The sequence below is a fragment of the Chrysochloris asiatica genome, unplaced genomic scaffold (assembly GCF_000296735.1).
Source record: "Chrysochloris asiatica unplaced genomic scaffold, ChrAsi1.0 scaffold00027, whole genome shotgun sequence".
In the NCBI taxonomy this organism is placed as follows: domain Eukaryota; kingdom Metazoa; phylum Chordata; class Mammalia; order Afrosoricida; family Chrysochloridae; genus Chrysochloris; species Chrysochloris asiatica.
In genome coordinates, this window is record NW_006408545.1 from 21189785 (window position 1) to 21206658 (window position 16874).

A 16874-nucleotide genomic window follows, 5' to 3' on the forward strand; every position below is an offset into this window, starting at 1 on the left:
CTATTCTGTCCTATAGGGTCACTGTGAGTCAAAACCGACTGTATAGCAATGGGTTGGGTTGGGTTTTTGGTTCTATTAGTCATTAACTAAATAAGGCTTACTAATTTTAAGTGTTGTAAAGCAATCAGCTTTTTAATCAAGAAAATTAGGATAGAGGAAGGAAGAAGAAAAGGAAAGATAAAAGAAACATTATAAAGGTCATGGTAAGATAAGCATTTCTACTTGAAGATATTTTGACTGATGAAGTTTACTGTAAGAAAGCTATGCCAAGTCGTGTACTTTTCACACAGAAAATCATATTGTATCAAATTTAAATTTGTTACAACAGCAATGTACATTAAACCAGTGATAACGAATTTGTAACTCAATATCTGATCTAATGAAACAGCAACCAACATTAGCTCCCAACCACATGAACACAATCCCCAATGCCATTACTGGTGTCAGCTAAACTTCAGCCAGTTTGTCTTCTCCAGCCATTTTTTAAATGAATACCTGACTATCTCAAATTAGGAAATCTTGAAGGAAGTCTCTATGATAAAGCAATTTAGTTACTCATTCTCAGTGCCCTGCATTTGCTGTACCTAAAATAGACACTTGTACCAATGTCCTTTCTATTACCCGAAGGGGAAAAAAAATCACATACACACCAGTCCTTTTTCTTTCAGCTCGCAGAAAAGCAACTTGATCCAACCAGTGTTGAAACCTGAGTAGGTCACTGTACACCACGATAAAATTCCCTAATCCCTGAGCCAAATCTCCCTAAGGGGGGCCTCCTCCTGATCCTCCACTTCCCAGGCTGACTTTTCCATTCGCTCTCCTCTTTCCCCCTTTCATTTCCCCTACCTTCAAGCCTTGATATGTGATCTGCACTGGGGGCTCAGGTTTCCGTTTTTTACAGCTTAGTCCCTGCTAGCTGTATACATTCCTTTCTTTCTGCCGGGCAGTGATTACTTACCAAGGCTTAGTTTACACTGGTCCAGATGAAAGCCGTTCAGATGAAGGCAAACACAGCCAGGCAGCTCCAGCGGCACCGATATGAAGCTGCACAAGGCCACATTGTGTTCTTGGTGACATTTTCTTGCACACATTTTTATACAAGGCAACCAACTTGTTAGGTTATTCTATCCTTTAAGTTTGAGGAGATGAAGGGGTAATAAATAACAACATGAGGTTTGGGGAGGGGATTTGTTGATGTTGCTATTGACAGTAAAAGCTGGAAAAATATTAATGAGCTCTAAATGACCCTTCCGCCTTTTGACTGAGAAATCACTTTTTAAATGAGAACTTTTGGTGCCAGTTATATTAGAGGAATGCCTAATAAAACCATTTCACTAGAAATGCGATTTCATGACTCAATGGCATGGTGTGCATGACATGGCTGAAAATTTCAGCCAAGGCTCTCTTACATTGTTTCAAACCAGAGCAAAAATTCTGATCTTTAGGCAAATGAATTATCTGTTGGGTAAAGCTTCTTATTTAATGCTTTCTGGACTGAAACAATGAAGACTACAACTTCAAATGGTAGGTGGCAATTTGAGGGGAAAAGAATATTTTAAAAACAGAAATTCCGCGCAGCGAGGTTAATTCCATACTTAGTCCTGAAGCACTAGCTAAAAATGGTGTAATTTTCCCCCTTCACACAATGTTGTTTTTGTTTCTTCCTCACCAGTTCAGACAAACATCTGTTATACTGTAGAAGGACAACTATCTCCCAGACCATGGAGCGTGCCCGCAGCCAAAGTCAACACCACGAGCCCCAAGCAAGGAGCACAGTCAGCCTTTATATCCAGCCGGGATAACATTTCACATGTTTTGATTAAAATTAGCTAATTTGTAATTCTAGAACCTATGAAACTTAAAAGCTGCCATCCATATAGATCACATTAGGCAGCCTTTTAAAGGGCCAGTGCACACTGTGATTTCCTAATGGCCTTTTCTCTCCTTTAACCCTCTTCTCCCAATTTAAAATGAAATGCAAAAGTAACCTGGAAATGCAGGGCAGGAGGGAAGAGTGAAGCCAGGAAGAATGGTTACTGTAGAGGGTTTGAATTCCACCACATCAAAGGACAACTACTACTCTTTTATTAAAAAGAAAGAAAAACTAAAAAAAAAAAAAAAGCTTCTCATTGGAATCTATGGTAGTTGCCATCACAATGGATAACGTTGATTTCCTGGGCAATTATTTCTTAACCCTCCCTTTGAGTGATGCTGCCTGCAGCTCAAGCTTCCAAGCACCCAGAAATAGAAACACTAACTCCAAAATTCAGACTGCTGCTGATCTTTTAGGGAGGAAGGGAAGCTAAGCATATGCGCCTAGGTACACCTAAGGATGTCTATCAAATAGCCCTTTACTCTCTTAGACTACGTTTGTCCTAAGCAAGAAAACGTCAAAATGTTTGCATGCTATTTTCATCCAGTTATACTTTTAAATACAAACTTAAACAAACTGATCGTCCGCTGACAGTATTAAGGATTCTATGCAGAAGATAGGGAACCCCAAAAAGGGTGCAAAATGCAAACTTAAGTTCCCCCAAACCTGGTACTTGTTTGCAACTCATAGAAGAAAATTAATTACATGCATACATATGTGTGTATACATATATATAATAAACGAGACTCGTGAAACAAACACAATGAAACCTTCGACCAAGCAAAAGCTGCACTTCGTGGAAAATAAGTAGTAGGGCGTGAGGGTCGAAGCTAAACGGTGTTCTTGTGCAATCGCTCCAACGCGAACAGCTGGAGCGCCCGGTTGGTGCGCTCGACACCTCTGTAGCACCGCTGGCCTGGCCGGGAGTCGGGCCTCACCGAGAGGACGCCGGGCTGGCCTTTGCAAACAATGGGCAGACGCCCGGCGACAGCTGTCCCCCAGACCTCTATCTTCCATCCCAGCTTGCCCGGGTTTGATTAACTGGGAAGTGAGGCATGCAACGGCAAGCAGTAGGCGGAGGCAGCCGCGGGAAAGGAGCCGGAGGCGGCAGTCGAGGCGAGCCGGCTGTCTGGACCGTACCCAGATCAGAGCAGCTCAGGCCGCCACTCGCCCTGACACTGACAGCCCCTTTACACCATTAGGCGGGCTGCTTAGAGGAAGCGGGACCGAGGAGCTGGGAGATGACCTGGAGAGAACTGGAATTGAGCGCTCCCAGGGTGCCGCGTCCGAGCGGCTCGGAACTTTGAACCATCGGAAACATGGCTCGAGAAGAAAGAGGAAAAAAAAAAAAAAAAATCATACACTGCCCACTAGTAACGACTCTTCACCCTGCCCACCTCGCCACTTGGGCCCCTGGTCCCCTTCCTTTGAAACGCGTCAGTGCCAACCTGGGTTTTACGAGGTTAAATAGTATGTGGTTTCCCGCCCCCCTCCCCCCGCGCAACAAATCTGAGGGAGGCAAATCTCCGGGATGCAGCCCGCGAGTTGGCCTCCGTTTTGAACCTGGAGGAGGAGGAGCTGAGGCGTTCAAGGCATCCTAAAGAAATTGACAAGCGCTCCCTGGGACCCCCTAAACCCAAACAACCGCCAAAGGGGAACGGGAGGACGAAGGCGCTCCGTCTCCCCAGCCCCCTAGGTCCAAATATACCTTCATTTCCTCATTGATCTCCCTTTTCACAGGGTGAGCTGGTTTCCTGCTCCTCTTATTTTCCGGAGGTCTCCCTTCTTTCTCCATTTCTGCCATGTTTTTGTGTCTGGTTTCTGTGGAGATGAAATGGCTGCTGCTGCCGCCGGCGGTGGTGGTGGCGGTGGTGGTGGTGGTGGTGGAGGTGGTGGAGGTGGTGGTGGAGGTGGTGCTGATGGTGGCAATGCTGGCGGAGGTTGCGGGGCTGGCGGGGCTGGAGCTGGGAGGGGGGAGGGAAGGCAGGCGCCGGAGAAGCGGGGTCTCTTCTAGCGGCGAAAAACGTCAGAGGCTGTCAGAGGGAAAGGTAGCTCTAGGAGTCTCGGGGATGCCGCCGCCGCCGCCGCTCCTGCTCCTGCTGCCGCCGCCGCCCCCGCCGCCAACGCCGCCGCTGCCGCCGCTGCCCCAGCCGCTGCCGCTGCTTCTGCCGCTCCCACCGCTGCCGCCGCCGCCGCCGGGCTGCATCCTCGGTGCCCCGTGGAGTCGTCAGCCATCTTCCGTCTCTCTGTCCGTCTGCATGAGCGAGGGGGACGAGGGACGAGCGCAGAGAGAGCTGTTCTGGGCGTGCGTGCGTGGATGTGTGTGTGCGCCCGGGAGAGCGCGCCAGCCTCGGCGCCCAGCACCTCCCGCGAGCCGAGCCGGGGGCGGGCCAGGGGCCGGAGCGGGAGGAGGGAAGGGAGGGGGCCCTGGAGGAAGAGGGCCGGAGTGGGAGAGAAGTGGGGGGGCTAGGACAGCCCCCCGGCTCCCGAGCGGGCGTGGCTTCCACCGTCACCGTGTACGCGGATGCTGCGCGGCTCCGGGGGCTGCTCGCGGCCGCCTGTTCCTCCTCGGCGGACACCGCGGGACGCGGCGCTCCTCGCGGCCTCCTCCCCTTCGCGACGCCCAGGGTCGGCACCTCATCCCTATCTTCTCCCCAGCCTCCCATCCCGAGCCTTCGTGTCGGCTCTGACCCCACCCAGCCCTTTTCTTGAGCTCCACTGTGTGGGTTCGAGTGGGTTTGGAGTTGTTTTATGAGTTCGCCCTAGAAGCTGTTGAGGAAAATGAATAGGGGTGAGGATAGGCGGTTGGATGGTGGCAGGGCGCGGGGACCTGAGGTCGCAACGACAGAGGGCTGCTTTCCCCCTGGGAAAAGCTCGCCGCCTCCGGATTGCAGCACAGGAGGGAGGATAGAGTGTACCCCTCCGGGGGCCGCCGGGGCGCGCGTGAAGGCTGAACCCTTGGAGAGGTCCCGCGCCCAGCTCAGCCGGCCCCAGCCCGGCGCAGACTAAGACTGCGCTTCCAAAGAAGCGTTTTGACTTGTTTGCCATTTAGAAGTTAGGCACTTCGGCCTTCTGCCCCCTGTTCTTGCGCTCTGTTATTTATTTTTTATTACCGTCCTGCTTGCTCGACTCTCGCTCTCTCTTTCAAACACACACATATACACGTTCCGCGACAAAGTAACAATTTTACCCCGTGACCCCATGTGCACGCTTCCCTTGGCGCCCTGGGTTTTCCTATAAAAAGATTGGGCTGAGTAGCGCAGGGTCCCGCGTAGGGAAGAGCTGGACGCCATCGCCACGCCCAAACACCACTCTGCACTCAGCCCAATTGCGCTTCCCTGGAACCTTCCCAGCACGCAACCTCTCTCCCAGAGCAGTGCTCGATACCCATGAGCTAACGCGCCCCCTCTTTGACCCTTTCTTTCCAGGTCTAGGACCAAGCTCGCATTGCGCCTGTCCCTCTCTCCAGGTTGAGTCCTTGGTGTGAACAGTTTGGCAGCCCCGAACTCCCTGACACTGCGAGAATGCCGTGACGTTCCCTGATTCGTTTTCCCGCGCCGCCACAGTTCGTAATTAACTGACACAATGCGAAATGGGGTGCCCATTGTTCTACTTCTCATTCTTGTGGAGTGTTCATTATGACAGTGGTGGGACTTAAAATTACACTTTTAAGTGCTTAAAAGATAGAATGAATTCGGTGTAGGGATGTCAGTACGTTTTCCATTAAAATCTCAGTTTGGCCTGTCAAACGGGCTCATTCTAGGTTTTGTTTTGCTATTAATTTGCATCTTAGCATTGTTTTGTTTCTTAAATATCAAATTAGAGCTATTTGGGAAAGTGCCCAAAATGGTTAAGCACCTCTACATTGCCTTTTTTTTTTAAGCATTATTTTGTTTCGTAAGCGCCAAATTACAAATACTTGGGAGTTTATCCAGGACAGCCAAGCACCACCTTCCGCCTCTGCTCTTTCCTGTCCAGGGACGCAAGGAGAAATTGTACACGGCTCGGCGTGATTCCTCGGATAGCACAAGGAGCAGGACCCGAGCCTGCCTCCGCGTCTTCAAGGCGTGGGCGCAGTACACCTGTGCCAAGGAAGTTAAAGTTCCTGGGAAGGTTAGTCCGGGGACCTAAGAGTAAAGGGAGGAAGGGCTGAGGAGGTTTTAGGGACCTCTCTGCAGTTTAACCAAAGCACCAAACCCACTGCTTTCCAGTTGTTGTTGTGAAGTGCCGTCGAGTCAATTCCGACCCATAGCGACCCTGTATAGGGTTTTCAAGGAGCCGCTGGTGAGCTTGAACCGCCGACTTTGAAGTTCAAATGGCTTTCCAGTCTGGCACATTAACCCACAGCGCCACACTGTTTAGACGTCCTGTATTAAGAGATCATTTTCAGAGGTTGTAAGCTCCTAGGCCTTTTGGCTGGATCTCACAACCGACAGTATCACTATCTGTCAATGACAAGACTGCGGAGAGGAGCCCAAATCTGTTTTCACTAACACTCCCCGATCCCAAGTGGAGTAACAACACAACGCTTTCCACCCTGTGAGGGTGGGTGGACTTCGCGGTGAGGATTATTGCCCCAATGCTGTTTGTTGCTGGGCGGCAGAAAGAGCATGTTTTGTTTTGTTTTTTAATCTGAATTTCATCCAGAATATCTGATAAATAATAAATATGTGGGTTGGAATTCGTTTTCTCTGTTTTGTCCTCTTGGTCTTTAATGAAGAAAGTAGTGAAGAAACGTTTTTTGGGGGGTGGATTTTCAAATATTATAAAGTTGTGGAAACATACGTTGTAAACTGCACACAAAAAGAAACTTTTTGTCTGTGGAAACATATTTAAGTGCTCTTTGTTTCCTTTGGTGTCAGAAACATTACAATTGGTTTGCTGTTGTTCAGCCACTATCAAATAACAAGTTATATACCCCAAGTCCTAAGATACAGTTTCACAAATTGAGAATAAAATAAACAGAAAAGGTGAGCTGTAGCCCAGAGTTATGCAGCTGTAGTTCCTTTAAAGAAATGTATTTTCTCTGAGATGGTTCAGGGATTTAATAAAAATAATGATATTAACCAGCCACCTGTTCCTCACAGGCATATGTCCTCCAGAAATCTAAAGTGAGAACATTGTATTAGAATCCACTAAGAAGGTCTTTGGCAGAAGGAAAGCTCAAAAAGTATGCATGAGGAAAACTTGGGTCTAGAATGCACTTCAGAACTAATGATTGTTACACGTTGTGAATGACTCCAGGTTTTCTCAAATGTGTTTATGGAGTCTTGATGTGAGGCTGCGGGTTAATGCACTGGACTGCAAAGTCAATTTGAATGGCAAGGTTGGTGGTGTCAGCCCACCAGCCACTCCTTAAAAATCCAACATTGGTTTACTATAAGTCGGAAACGACTCGATGGCACTTAACAACAACATACATGAAGACAATTATAAGAAGAGTTGCTGTAAATGCATTTTGATATACCGTAAGTCAAGTAATATTCTCTAGACAACTTCATAAGATCTGTATGAGTATAACCTTATGTGGATGTTGTTGTTGTTAAGTGCCGTGAAGTCGGTTCTGACCCATAGCAACCCTGAATAGGGTTTCTAAAGAGTGACTGGTGAGCTTGAACTGCCGACCTTGCAGTTCAAATGGCTTTGCAGTCTGGCGCATTAACCCACAGCGCCACACCAGGCGTCCATAGGAACAGTTTTATACACTGTCTCAAAAGAGTCATCCTTCTACTCTCCAACTCCCAGCTCTCTCTTTCTCTCACTCTTTCTCTTTTTCATCTCTCACACACACACACACTTACTTTGCTTGTGTAGTTGAGAAGGAGACTTGAAGTAAAAATGTTATTATGAGTAGTTGCTGTTGAGCCAATGACAACTCATGTTAACTGCATGCACAATGGAACAAAATGCTGTCCCATGATCTGTTGCAGATTGAACTATAATGATCCATAGGGTTTTCACTGACTAACATTTGTAAACAGATTGTCAGAACTTTCTTCCTAGTCTATTGTAGTCTGGGAGCTGCACTGAAACTTCTTCAGCATCATTAGCAATATACAAACTCCCAATGAGAGACAGGTAGTGGCCGTACATGAGGCACACTAGCCAGGAATCAAACCTGGGTCTCCTAAATGGAAGGGGAGAATTCTACCATGGAACCAGTAATGCCCCATGCAGTGAGAATCATCTGGCAGAAAGTAAAAATAATTACACACACACACATTCAAGCCTACAGACATACATATAATTAATCCTCAAATGCCCCTTTTATACATACAGGACTGCCCTTTCATATATTCCTCAAAACATACACAAACACCCCCATACACATGAATCAGAGAGGGTGGGAAGACCCCAGGCTGCTCTGCTTTGGACCTCAACCTCGAGGTCTACTTCTTTGTTATCCCCAACAATCTCTAACATAGGCCCATTCCTAATGCAAGGGGATGTATGCATAACTATTTGCTGCTTGATTGTTGCCTTTGTTAAATGCCCTCAAGTTGGTTCTGACCATAGTGATCCTTGGTTTCCAAGGAGCAGTTGATCAGTATGATATAGAAAGTTTACACAGGGGTTTTCCTATATATCTTTTGAAATTAATGTTCATCTTGAAAAACTCTGTGATCTAAGCAGATATGGAGACTAAAATGGAATAATTACCATGCTGCACAGGTAAGAATCCTTTCATTTAATATTCACAAAACGCTCTGAGGCAGCTTCTACCGTTGTTCCCACTTTATAGATAAGGAAACTAAGGGATATTCACAAGCTAGCTACTGAATCATAAGCTAGTAAGTAATGGAATTTGAATTCATGAATTTCTATTCAACTCTAGATTTGGAACTTAAACACTACTCTAAGCTGATTTTATGAATTCCTTGAATAATTGTTTACGTCTAAGGCTCACATTTTAACATCTCTTGAAATTGTGATGCATCTTACAATGAAATTGTATAATTATAAATGGCATCTCTTTCCTTCCCCCTTGTTGGTATATAAAATATAGCACATTTTTCAACCAGTGGTATATTAGGCTAAATCAGGCTATGCTGTAATAACGTAACATAATTTCAGTGACTTGAAATAACAAAGGTTTAAACTTCTTGCTCAAAGTCTGTTGATGATCTCTATGACTCTCTAGAACAACTGTCCATGTGATGGCTTGGTGTTGTACCTCCATAGCAGCATGTTCTCTGTAATCCCTACCATAGTAGAAAACAGAGCCCTGGAGAGCCTCACCTCAGCAATTAGCCTACAATCCACTGGTTAGACTTAGTCACATGGTCCTGCCCAACTGCAAGGGAAGCTGGGAAGTTCATCCTCCCATATTTCCCTGAAGGTGAGGAAAACTAGGCACTGGTGGGCATTTGATGTTTATATAACTAAAAAAGCCATCTTTGAGTTAATGAAATATAATTAAGATCAATTAATATAAATATCAGGAATCTGTTTTAGTTCAAAACTAATGAATAGTGATTGATCTGTGGGTTTTTTTTGTTTTAAGTCTAAAACATACTTTCAAGATTCATACCCATGTTTCATTGCAAAGAATAAAATTCTAGAATCAATTTCAAAAAGAACATTATCCAGTGACATAACTATAACCTTGTTATTGTTATGTACCATGGAGTCGGTTCCGACTCATAGCGACCCTGAACAGGGTTTCCAAGGCTGTAACTCTTTGCGGGAGCAGAAAGCCTCATCTTTCTCCTGCAGAGCCACTGGTAGTTTCTAACTGCTGACCTTGCGGTTCGCAGCCTGATTCATAACCACTATGCTACCAGAGCTCCTTAACTACAACTTTGTTGTTGTCAGGTACCATCGAGTCGGAACCAACTCATAGCGACCCCATGCACAGCAGAACGAAACAATGTCCGATCCTGGGCCAACCTCACTACTGCTGCTACACTTGAGTCCATCAATGATGCCACCTGGCTGATCCATCTCGTTAGGGGTCTTCCTCTTTTTCTCTGACCCTCCACCTTACCCAGCATGATATCCTTCTCCAGAGACTGTTCCCTCCGGACAATATGTCCAAAGTATGAGAGACGAAGCTTAGCCATCTTGGCCTCCAAGGAGCACTCTGGCTGCACTTCTTCCAAAACAGATCTATTGGTTCTTTTGGCAGTCCATGGCACTTTCAGTATTCTCCTCCTACACCACAACTCAAAGGCATCAATTCTTCAATGATCTTCCTTATTCACTGTCCAGCTTTCGCATCCATATGACATTATTGAAAATACCATGGCTTGGGTCAGGCGCACCTTAGTCCTCAAGCTGACATCTCTGCTCTTCAATACTTTAAAAAAAGTTCCCGTGCAGCAGATTTGCCCAATGCAATACATCATCTGGTCTCTTGACTGCTGCTTCCGTATGGGGGAACACTGAATGTTTTAAAATTGGGAAAGGTGTGCAACAAGGTTGTGTTCTTTCACCATACTTATTCAACCTGTAGGCTGAGCAAATAATATGAGAAGCTGGGTTCTATGAAGAAAAATGTGGCGCCAGGATTGGAGGAAGACTCATTAACAACCTGCGATATGCCGATGATACAACCTTGCTTGCTGAAAGCGAAGAGGACTTGAAACATTTACTTATGAAGATCAAAGAGCACAGCCTTTGATACGGATTGCATCTCAATGTCAAGAAAACAAAAATACTCACCACTGGACCAATAAACAACATTCTTATCAATAGAGAAAAGATTAAAGTTGTCAAGGACTTCATTCTTCTTGGATCAACTATCAACTACAACCTAGGGGGTTACAAACCAGCCTTGAGGGTCTGAAATCTAAAATTACATATAAAACTTTCTATGAATTTCTTCTGGAGAGTGGGAACATAGCTGTCATCCGAATCTCAATTAATGTTCATGGTTTAGTCGTTCATTTACTAAACAGATGTATGGTGCTGTGAGTTAATGCTCTAGACTGCAAAGTCAGTTTGAACCGCAAGGTTCAAGTTCACCAGCCATGCCTCAGAAACCCTATAAAGGGTCGCTATGGATCAGAACCGACTCGACAGTATTTAACAACACTATATTGAAGGTCTGCTATGATGCAGTCACTGTTCTGGATACTGGGGACATGACAGACAAGGTCCCAAATCTTTTGCAGTTTACTGTCTGAGAAGGATCAATAAACAAGCAAATAAGTAGTAAAGAAGATAACCTCAGATCCAGATGCTGTTGTTGTTAAGTGTTATTGAGTTGGTTTCATCTTGTAGCAACCAAATAGGTGACATAAAAAGACAATGTGATAGAAATTGGACTAGGGTGGGTACAGCAGTGGGTGTAGGAGTGCTTTAGCAAAATGGTCACGAAAGACCTCTGTGAGGTGAAATTTGACCTGGACAGGATGAGAAGAACTTTCCCTGCAGAGATCTCAGAACCCTGGAAAAAAGTTTTCCAGTTCAGATTTTATGGGCTCTGAAGATTGGATGCACTCAGTGGGTTTGAGAAATTGAAATGTCTCTGGAGTGTAGAGGATGAGGAACAGAGTAGAAGGGGAAGAAGTGAAAGAGGAATGCAGAGACCCGCTCATACATGAACTTGTAGGCCACGGTAAGGGATAGGAATTTTATTTTAAGAGCTCTTTGGACAGATGCGCAATAGGAAAGAAACCTCCTTTGATGGCAGGACCTAAGTTTCTTTCTGATTCCACTATTTGTATGTTTGAGTTAATAAGTTATCATTAGCTCTGCTAGGTTAGTTCCATTTAGCACCCCTCTGTCTAGCCTCTCCCTCTTGCTGCTCCCAAAACATCCTGACCCTCTTTACCATATCAGGCAAAGACCACCATCTTTCCTTTTTCATTCACAGGAATATAAAAAAGCTCCCCAGCTAGTAGCTTCAAACATACTCAAGGGCCTTTGCAGAAGGATGAGGGACTTCATCGTTTAGTAGTGAGGTGTTGAGCGAGTCATTTTACTTCAGTCTTTATTGCTTCATTTGTGAAATTGGAATAGTATTATGTGTTGTAGAGTGTTATTGTTTCAACCACATATATTAAAGTATATTAAAGCTGTATAAATGTCTGTATAAAATATGCACTATTTGCTCTTTTGAGAATTGCTGCTTTACTATAGCCTTAGGTTTGTAAGTACAGGCTAATACTGCAATGTGCCAAATAAGGAAGTCTGAAACACAAGAAGTAATAAAATGTTCTTTATTTTCACATTAAAGCCCACTTTGTTGTTGTTAGCTGGTTGCAATCTTTATAGAAGCAGAGCACCGGAACTTTTCTTTCACAGAGCTACTGGGTAGGTTCAAACTGTCAGCTTGTATGTTAGCAGCTGATCACAAACCACCTGTGTCACCCAGGTGTCTAATGCACAATGTTATTGTTGTTAGGTGCTATTGAGTTGGTTCTGACTCATAGTGACCCTGTATAGGATTTCCAAGGAGCAGCTGTCGAGTTTGAACCACCAGCTTTGTGGTTCAAACAGACCTTGCAGTCCAGTGCATTATCCTACAGTGCCACACCAGGATCCCTTTTAATAGAAATTAATTAAAATGTGATCATTTTAATCTATTAAAAACAGATCTTCATACATATTTTCAGGAACATTCCAAGTGTACTCTTTGAGGCAAGCATACCAGTATCTACACATTGAAAGAAAAGGTCATGTCAAGTTATAATTTTTAATTCTTATCCATTGAAGCAGTGATCAAAGTTTAATATTTATTTATTCCAAGCATCTTGCATCTATTATTAAAAAAAGTTTAAGCTTGACTCTCAATGTGTATGTCTGAATATAACAGCTGTATATATACTAAGCATGTTGAAATAAATACTAATGGCACTTAGCAAAAACAACAACCAAGCAAAGGCATTGTTGTTAGGTGCCATCAAATTGGCTCTGAGTCATCACAACCCTATGCACAACAGAATGAAACACTGCCCTGTTCCATGCCAGTCTCAAATTGTTGGTGTTTTTGAGCCCATTGCTGCTGCCACTGTACAAATCTATCTCATGAGGGTGGTCTTCCTTTTTTTCACTTATCTTCCACTTTATCAAGATGATGCCCTTCTCCAGGGACTGGTTCCTACTAACAACATGCCCAAAATATGAGAGGTGAAATTTTGCTTTCCTAGCTTCTAAGGAGCAATTTGACTATATTATCTTTCAAAACAGATTTGTTTATTTTTCTGGCAATCTGTGGTACTTTTAATACTGTCCTCCAGTACCATAATTTAAATGCATCAATTCATCTACGGTCTTCTTTATCCATTGTCCAACTTTCACATGCATATGAGGCTACTGAAAGTATTGTGGCTGCACACTTAGTTCTCAGTCTTCCTTCTTGAACACCTTAGTCCTGATATCTTTGCTCTTGAACACTTTCAAGAGGTCTTGTACAGCAGATTTGTCTAATGCAATAATGCATCATTTGATTTCTTGACTGTTGCTTCCATGAGTGTTGATTGTGGATCCAAGCAAAATGAAGTCTGATCATTTCAATCTTTCCCCCATTTATCATGATGTTACTTAAGGGTCCAGCTGTGAGAACTTTTTTTTTTCTTTGCATTGAGGTGCAATCCATACTGAAGGTTGTGGCCTTTGAATTTCATCAGTAAGTATTTTAAGCAGAGACATATTACCCAATAAGCAAGGTAAGCAATTACTTTTGCTTCCTGACTAATCTGTAGTGAACAGTTTCACATCTTCCATCTGACTGATGATATTGAGCTTTTCTCTCATCTCTTCCCACAGATGTAGTCGATTCGGTTCCTGTGCATTCCATCTGGTGATGTCCACATGTACAGTTGCCATTTATGTTGTTGAAAAAGATACCCACAATGAATAAGTTGTTGGCCTGGTGTGGCACTGTGGGATAAAGCATTGAACTATAAGGTCAATTTGAACCAAAGTCAGTGGTTCAAACTTAACAGCTGCTCATTGGAAACCCTACAAAAGAACTGATTCAACGGTACTTAACAACAACAACTTAAAAATTCTATCATGTGATCCCTAAAGTAATTTATATTACCAAGGCTATATTTTCCAACTATCAATCCTTCTTTATTTCCAGCTATTGCATTCCAATCCCCAGTAATTGTCAACACATCCTGATTGCATGTTTGATCAAACTGCAGAAGTTTTTTTAAAAAAAAAATCAGTTTCTTCATCTCTGGCATTAGTGGTTGGTGTGTAAATTTGAATAGTACTCATATTAACTGGTCTTCCTTGTAGACATAGGAACATTATTCTATCACTGACAGCATTGTGTTTCAGAATTTGTTGTTGTTAAGTGCCGTCGAGTCAGTTCCGACCCATAGCGACCCTGATCAGGGTTTCCAAGGCTGTAAATCTATATGGGAGCAGAAAGCCTCCTCTTTCTCCTGCAGAGCAGCTGGTAGTTTCGAACTGCTGACCTTGCGATTCGCAGCCTGATTCGTAACCACTACACTACCAGAGAATAGAACTTGAAATATTCTTTTGATAATAAATGAGATTCTGTTCCTCTTCAATTTGTCATTCCTAGCATAGTAAACCATCTGATTGTCTGATTTCAAATGGCTAATACCAGTTCATTTCAGCTCACTATTGCCTAAGACATTGATCTTCAAGCATTTCATTTTTTTTGTTTTGTTTTTTGTTTTTTAATCTGGCTATAAGTTTATTCAACACAAAACAATTCCCTCCAACTTTATTGAGGTGGCTGACCACATCCATGACCAAATCCGCCTCTAAACTGAAGTTCAGTTGCTGACCCAGCCCCGGCTTCAGCTTTCTTGTCAACACCAGGAGGCATAGAACTCCACCTGTATGTGTCTCTGTCAGCTTCCCCTGGAGTTAGTCTTGCAGGTTGTTCACCTCCAGATGTTTAGGTCGTGGTCTCCCAGTCTCAGGACGTCTGTGGCACAGGGTGGCAGGCACAATCTCAGGGGACAGGTGGAGGTAATCACGGAGATACTGGATACCCTCATTGGTAAGGTACCAGTAAAAATGCCTCCAGGAAAACTGTTCCTTGACATAGCCTCATGATTTGAAACACTGCATGGCCTTCATGATGTGCAGGTTGGACACATTCTTGTCTGCCAGTTCGGGGTGCTTTGGCATGTGGACATCCTTCTTGGCCACCATCACCCCCTCCCTAAAAAGGAGTTTGTAAATGGCAATCCTATTCTTATTGGGCATCAACATCACAGTGACTGCTATACTACTGGGTCTGGGATTGGAAAGGAAAGAGAAGCATTTCATTTTTGACAGTTTCCATTTTTCTTTGATTCATACTTCATTCCACATTTCAATTATTAATGGATGTTTGCAACTGTTTCTTCTTATTTTGAGTTATGTCACATGAATAAATTAAGATCTTGAAAGCTTTACTCCATCCATGTCATCAACATACTTTGAAGAGGGTAGTTCTTCTCAGTTTGTATCTTGAGTGCCTTCCAACTGGGGAAGAAGTGGACTCATCTTCTGACATTATTTCAGACAATGTTTCATTGCTATTCATAAGGTTTTTACTGGCTTTTTTTCCCCCCCATATTCTTCTTTCTACTCGGTCTGGAAACTTCACTGAAACCTGTCCACCATGGGTGACCCTGGTGGCATTTGAAATACCAGTGTCATAGTTTCCAGCATCACAACAACACACAAGTCACCTCAGATAACAAACTGACAAGACAAGTGGTAGAATATATATATTATATAGTTAGTGGTGGAGTTCTGGTGTGGAGCTTTGGGTTAATACGCTGGACTGAAAAGTCACTGAACCACAAGGTTGGTGGTTCAAGCTCACCAGTCACTCCTTGAGAACCCTATACAGGGTTGCTGTGGGTCTGAACCAATTTGATGGTACTTAACAACAACATAGTTAGCCTCACCCAAAAGGTGATCTGGTGGCACAGTGGTTAAGCACTCCGCTGCTAATCTAAAGGTTGGTGGTTTGAACTTATCAGCTGCTCCACATAAGGAGATGTGGCAGTCTGCTTCTGTAAAGATTTACAGCCTTGGAAATCCTATGGGGCAGCTGTTCCCTGTGCTACAGGGTTGCCATGCCTCGGAATCGACTTGATGGCAAGGGGTTGTTTGGATTTGTGTATTACCCAAAAGAAAATAGTTTGTTTGTGATCATGTTCTTAATATTATAATAAAACCCACCTAAACACAGAGTATTTTCATTAATGAATCAAAATTCAATGTCCATGGAAGCAGCAGTCAAAAACAGCAAACCACCTTGTGTGGCGCTGTAGGATAAGTACTGGTCTGCTAACCAGAAGGTCAATGGTTGAAACACATCAGACACTCCTCAGAAACCCTATGCAGGGTCACTATAAGTTGGAACTGACTCAATAGCACTTACCAACAGCAACAACATCACATTGGGCAAATCTGCTGTAAAACACCTCTTTCCGTTTTAGAAGAAGTTCAGCCAGAGTGCTCCTTGGAGGCCAAGAAGGCCAAACTTTGTCTTTCATACGTAGGACATATTGTCAGGAGGAATCAGTCACTGGAGAAGGATATCATGTTTGGTAAGGTGGAGAAAAAGAGGAAGACACCCTGCGAGATGGATTGGCCAAGTGGCTGTATCGATGGACTCAAGCGTGGGTTTTGTTCTGCTGTGCATAAGGTCACTATGGGTCAGTACCGACTTGATGGCACCTAACAACAACAACAACAAAGTGTTAAAGAACAAAGCGGTCACTCTGAGGACTAAGATGCACCTGCCCCAAGATATAGTATTTTCAATCACCTCATATGCATGTGAAAGCTGGACAATGAATAAGTAAAACCAAAAAATAATTGATGCACTTGAATTACAGTGTTGGCAAAGGATATTGAAAATACCATAGACTGCCAGAAGAGCAAACACACTATGTTGGAAGAAGTATAGACAGAAAGCTCCTTGAAAGTGAAAATGGCTAGATTTTGTATCATGAATACTGTGTGCACGTTATCAGGAGAAAACAGTCCCTTGAGTAGGATACCACACTTGGTAAAATAGAGGGTCAGTGAAAGAAGAGGAAGACCCTCAATGAGAAGGATTGAC

The 16874-nt window shown here is 43.9% G+C and overlaps 1 protein-coding gene and 1 pseudogene across 1 annotated transcript in view; both read right to left on the reverse strand.

The window, feature by feature from the left end:
- Positions 1–3677, reverse strand: part of SOBP (sine oculis binding protein homolog (Drosophila)) — a 212486-nt gene extending 208809 nt beyond the window's left edge. Inside the window, exon 1 of the mRNA XM_006839994.1 lies at positions 3582–3677. Within this exon, the coding sequence (XP_006840057.1) occupies positions 3582–3677 (96 nt within the window). The remainder of the gene's footprint in view (positions 1–3581) is intronic.
- Positions 3678–14525: 10848 nt separating this feature from the next.
- On the reverse strand, positions 14526–15022 carry LOC102811323 (annotated as a pseudogene).
- Between the last annotated feature and the right edge of the window lie 1852 nt (positions 15023–16874).